The following is a 4,873-nucleotide window of genomic DNA, read 5'->3' as shown; positions in this document are numbered from 1 at the left end:
TACGCCAGTTGATAATTCAATGCCATCTGTTGTTGTGTTGCGAAGGGTATAGTCAATATCTATTATAAAGAGAAGTGGTGACAACACGCATCTCTGTTTGACTCCAGATAAGATTCTAAACTATCTTGTTTGGCCTTCTGGTGTCTTAATGCAGCATTCACTCCCTTCGTACAATAACATAATTATCTTAATTATTCTATCCGGAAAGCCTTAATAATTCAGAATTTGCCACAAAGTTTCGCGATCGACCAAATCGAAAGCCTTTTCGAAGTCGATGAAAGCCATATATATTTTGGACTGACACTCCAGACTTTCCTCTGTGAGTATGCGTAAAGTGAAAATAAGATCCGCGCAGGAACGTCCTGCACGGAACCCATCATCAGCACCTCTACACGATCGTACATCAATGAGGCTTGAGTGCCACTTACGGCCAAACAAACAATAGTCTATTTGAATTTTAGTTAAACCATCAGGGGAGGTCCAAGGATATTTGTGGATGTCAAGATGAGCAAATAAGCTCCCACCAACAATTAAATCATTAGCTGTTTTAAAATCAACGAGCAATTCACCATTCTCATTTCGGTCTCCCAGCCCATGGTTACCTAGTACTTGGGAGCAATAATTTCGGTCGTTGCCAATCTTTGCATTAAAGTCTTCAATGAAGCATGTTATGTCATGCTTAGGCATATCGTTTGTTACCGCTTGTAAGGTTCTATAAAATTGGTCTTTTACCTCTTCATTTGCTTCACTGGTCGGGGCATAGCAAACTACCACAGAAAGCTTGGCATACAATCCAGTAAATCTAGCAGTGAGAGTTCTAGCTGAGATTGGGGACCATTTTATCATGGCCTATTTGGCTTCTTTTGTCATGATGAGAGCAACTCCTTGGTCTCTTCGTGAATCGGTTCCAATGAAAATAATATTGTAGCCATTTGGTGTTTGATTTGATCCCGCACCAGTCCGTCTCACTTCCGTTAAAGCAAGTAAGTCTATCCAATCATTTCATTTACTACTTGTTTAGTTTGTGATGCTTGGGCCATTCTACGGCAATTCCAAAACCCAAACTGATAGTATTTTTCACAGTCAGAAATCTTGTCCGGGGACAAGCAGTCGTCGTTGTTGAGTCGTTATTAGATCCTAGGCTTTGTTTCTTTGATGTTTCTGTTGCGTATAGTCTTCTTACGGGTGTGGGTTGCAAGCCCACAGCCCAGCCCTCCCGCTTTATCCTGGCTTGGGACAGGCTGTTGTAACAGACAGGCCACAAATCAGCATCGACAAATAAATGAAACCCAAAACGAACAGAAATTATAATAAATAACCGAGTCAAGCTCAAAACGAGCAGAAATCAACATGAGTAGGGCTCAAAACCCCTATGCCTTCCCAAGGCTAAAACATAATTTTCACTTTACTGAAAAAATATAAATGTTTTTACTTTTATAACTTTAACAAATCAAATAATATTAGCATTTTGATTACTGAATAACAGTATATGCATATTAAACTCACAATGCACCTTCATTTGTATTTTTTCAGTAAAGTGCAAATTATGTTCTGGCCTTGGGAAGGCCAAACCCCAATTTGTTTACTTCGTTACACCTCGGCTTATCTTTCGTCATTATGAAATACATATCGCCGAACCTTTGTTTTATTAACAAAGGTATGACAGCCATTGACGACCTTATCCATATCAAAATCCCAAACCCAATCATCAGTGTTATCATTTTCAATTTCGACACGTTTTTATTCTCGCTGTCCAGGTTGATTTTCATTGACTCGCTGCTCTTCATTATCATTTTTTGCCTCCCTCAGTTGTTCGGTGTCGTAGGTCTTCTAACCGCGTATTTCTTTGTCCTTCATTTTAATTTTCAACACGCTCTAATTGTCGTTTTCGCATATCTTATAACCGCCCGTGTCTTTGCTATCCATTTTCATTTTTGATACCTTTTTGGATTTTTTTTTTACTTCAGACAATTTAGCTAGCCTTTTCTTGAGCTGTCCGTATTGGTGTTATCGCAATAATGGTCCAGGTTGTTAAATTTCACATCTTATCACGTTTGCTAGTTCAGGTGTTGGTTCCAAAGAATCATCATTTATTGTGACTGCAACTGCAGATTTTCGTTTTTTGGGCCTTTCAACAGACATCCGGGTTGTAGCAGTAGCTAGCTACCTATTAGTAGCTAGTAGCAACCTAGTGTAGCTAGAAATCAGGGTTGTAGCGGTAGCTAGCAACCTATTAAGAGACGATCACGTCCAATGTTAAGAGATTTAATAACCCGTAACTCCTAAAAATAGAATCCGATCAAAACAAAAAGTACACCATTAGAACCGCCTTGTTCTAAACCCCTATATAGAAAAGTTCTGTCCCTTGGCTTGAACAGCAAGGGAAATGAATTGGCTTGAAAATCAAGAAAAGTGGTAGCTACTACAGCATTCTACCTAAACGGCATCTTTTTTTCTGTTAATGGGGTTAAAAACCTATTGTAGTTAAAACAAATAATTTTTAAAATAGAATAAATTTTTACGAAAAACTGCATATTTCATGTTAAAGATTGATCAATGACGTCATAATCGTAGGTTGTAGCCAGGTCGTCTCTTACTATTCGAATTAAGAAAAAGCCATAGGTTTTTTTCTGTTTGTAATTTCGCATAAAATAAAGAACATTAGTTTCACAAACAGTTTTTAGTTTCACAAAGAACATCTATAATAGCGAACAACCACCTTAATTTCATCACATTTTTTGTCTTTCTGTCTGTTTTTGTATATAAAGTGAATATAATCACATTGAAAAGGCCACTGTTTACAATATGTTGAAAAGATACAAAGGGATTGATTTTTCTCGTATTACAAAGACAGGAGTACCAAACGTAGCAGTAAGATTTTATTAGGATTGAGCGTCAGTGAAACAGGTTCTACTTAGATGAAGAATTTGAGGTCGGCGCTATATCATATTGTAGAAAAATCCTACTATTGAATACCCTGTTGCAGTATGGTGGATGAAAGCGTGCCTCTTAATCAGAAGATTACGGGTTCAATCCCACCTATAACAGGGGATGTGTCGATTTTAGATAAAACTAGAATCGATTCTAAAGTTACAAAGGTATAGTAGGTATTGATGACCTTATGCATGTCAAAATCGAAAACCCAATCATCATCGCTATCATTTTCAATTTGTTTGCTTCGTTACGCCTCGGCTTATCTTTCGTCATTATGAAATACATATCGCCGAACCTTTGTTTTTTAACAAAGGTATGGTAGGCATTGATAACCCTATCCATATCAAAATCCCAATCATCAGCGCTATTATTTTCAATTTTGACTTGTTTTCATTCTCGCTGTCCAGGTTGATTTTCATTGACTCGCTGCTCTTCATATTCATTTTTGACTCCCTCACTTGTTTGATGTCGTCAGTCTTCTAACTGCTTGTGTCTTTGCCCTTCATTTTCATTTTTAACATACTCTAGTTGTCGTTTTCGCATATCTACTAATCGCCCGTGTCTTTGCTCTTCATTTTCACTTTTGACACGTTTTTGGATTTTGATTACTTCAAACAATTTAGCAATGGCCTTTGCCTTAGCTATCTCTATTGATGTTGTCGCAAATAATGGTCCAGGTTGGCAAATTTCACATCGTATCACGTTTGATAGTTCAGATATTGGTACCAAAGAATCATCATTTATAGTAACGGCAACTGCAAATTTTTGTTTTTTTGGCCCTTCAACAGACCTCCGGGTTGCAGCGGTAGCTAGCAATCTAGTAAGAGACGATGAGTTCCAATGATAAGAAATATAATAACCCGTAACTCCTGAAAATAGACTCAGATCAAAATAAAAGGTACAGCATTAGAACTGCCTTGTTCGAAACCTCTGTCCTTTGTCTTGAACAGCAAGGGAAATATATTGGCTTGAAAATCAATAAAAAGTGGCAGCTATTACAGCATTCCACCTAAACGGCATCTTTTTTTCTGTTTTTTTTTCTTTTCCACAGATAGCTTGGCACTGAAACATCGTAGAGATTTTTTCAATGGCTCATTTTAAAGGAAATTAATCGTAGGTTGTAGCCAGGCTGTCTCTTACTATTCCAATTAAGAAAAAGCCTATGGCTTTTTCTGTTTGTAATTTCGCATAAAACAAACAACATCTATATTAAAGAATAACCTGCTTAATTCCATTACATTTTTTATCTTTCTGTCTGTTTTGTATATAAAGTGAATATATTCACATTGAAAAGGTAACTGTTTACAATATGTCGAAAAGATATAAAGAGATTGGTTTTTCTTGTATTACAAAGACAAGAGTACCAAACGTAGCAGTAGAATTTCATTAGGATTCAGCGTCAGTGAAACAGTAGCTACTTAGATGAAGAATTAGGGTTCATCATAGTGTAGAAAAATCGTACTATTAAATACCCTTTTACTGTATGGTCGATGAAAGCGTGCCTCTTAATCAGAAGATTACGGGTTCAGTCCCACATGTAACAGGGGATTTTCCTTTTCTAGATAAAACTAGAATCGATTCTAGATTTTCAAAGGTATGGTAGGTATTGATGACCTTTTCCATGTCAAAATCCAAAACCCAATCATCATCGCTATTATTTTTAATTTGTTTGCTTCGTTACACCTCGGCTTATCTTTCGTCATTAAAGTCATTATCAGGCGGTGGGACAAAACTTCTCCTTTCGCCTTGTCTTGTCTTTTGTCATTATGAAAAACATATCGACGAACCTTTGTTTGTTTTAATTGTTTTGGTTGTGGGACAAAAACTTATTTTTTTTTCAACGAATTATCCTTACCTTACCTTAAGCCTTAGCTCCTCCTGTACCTCCAGAGGCACACAGGGCGTCCGTTAGCAGCCTCCTATCATCCCGCAAATGAGC

At 37.1% G+C, this 4,873-nt stretch overlaps 1 protein-coding gene across 1 annotated transcript; it reads right to left on the bottom strand.

The window, feature by feature from the left end:
- Nucleotides 1–210: 210 nt before the first annotated feature.
- On the bottom strand, nt 211–846 carry LOC148938779 (protein CFDP2-like). Its single transcript, XM_089107543.1, has one exon. The coding sequence runs from the start codon at nt 844–846 to the stop codon at nt 211–213; it is 636 nt and encodes a 211-aa protein (XP_088963669.1).
- Nucleotides 847–4,873: the final 4,027 nt, after the last annotated feature.

Source organism: Artemia sp. Qi Xiang Cuo, unplaced genomic scaffold, assembly GCF_049724085.1.
Source record: "Artemia sp. Qi Xiang Cuo unplaced genomic scaffold, ASM4972408v1 HiC_scaffold_2778, whole genome shotgun sequence".
NCBI lineage: Eukaryota > Metazoa > Arthropoda > Branchiopoda > Anostraca > Artemiidae > Artemia > Artemia sp. Qi Xiang Cuo.
The sequence above is the reverse complement of the archived record's forward strand: the minus strand, read 5'-3'. Positions and strand labels throughout refer to the sequence as shown.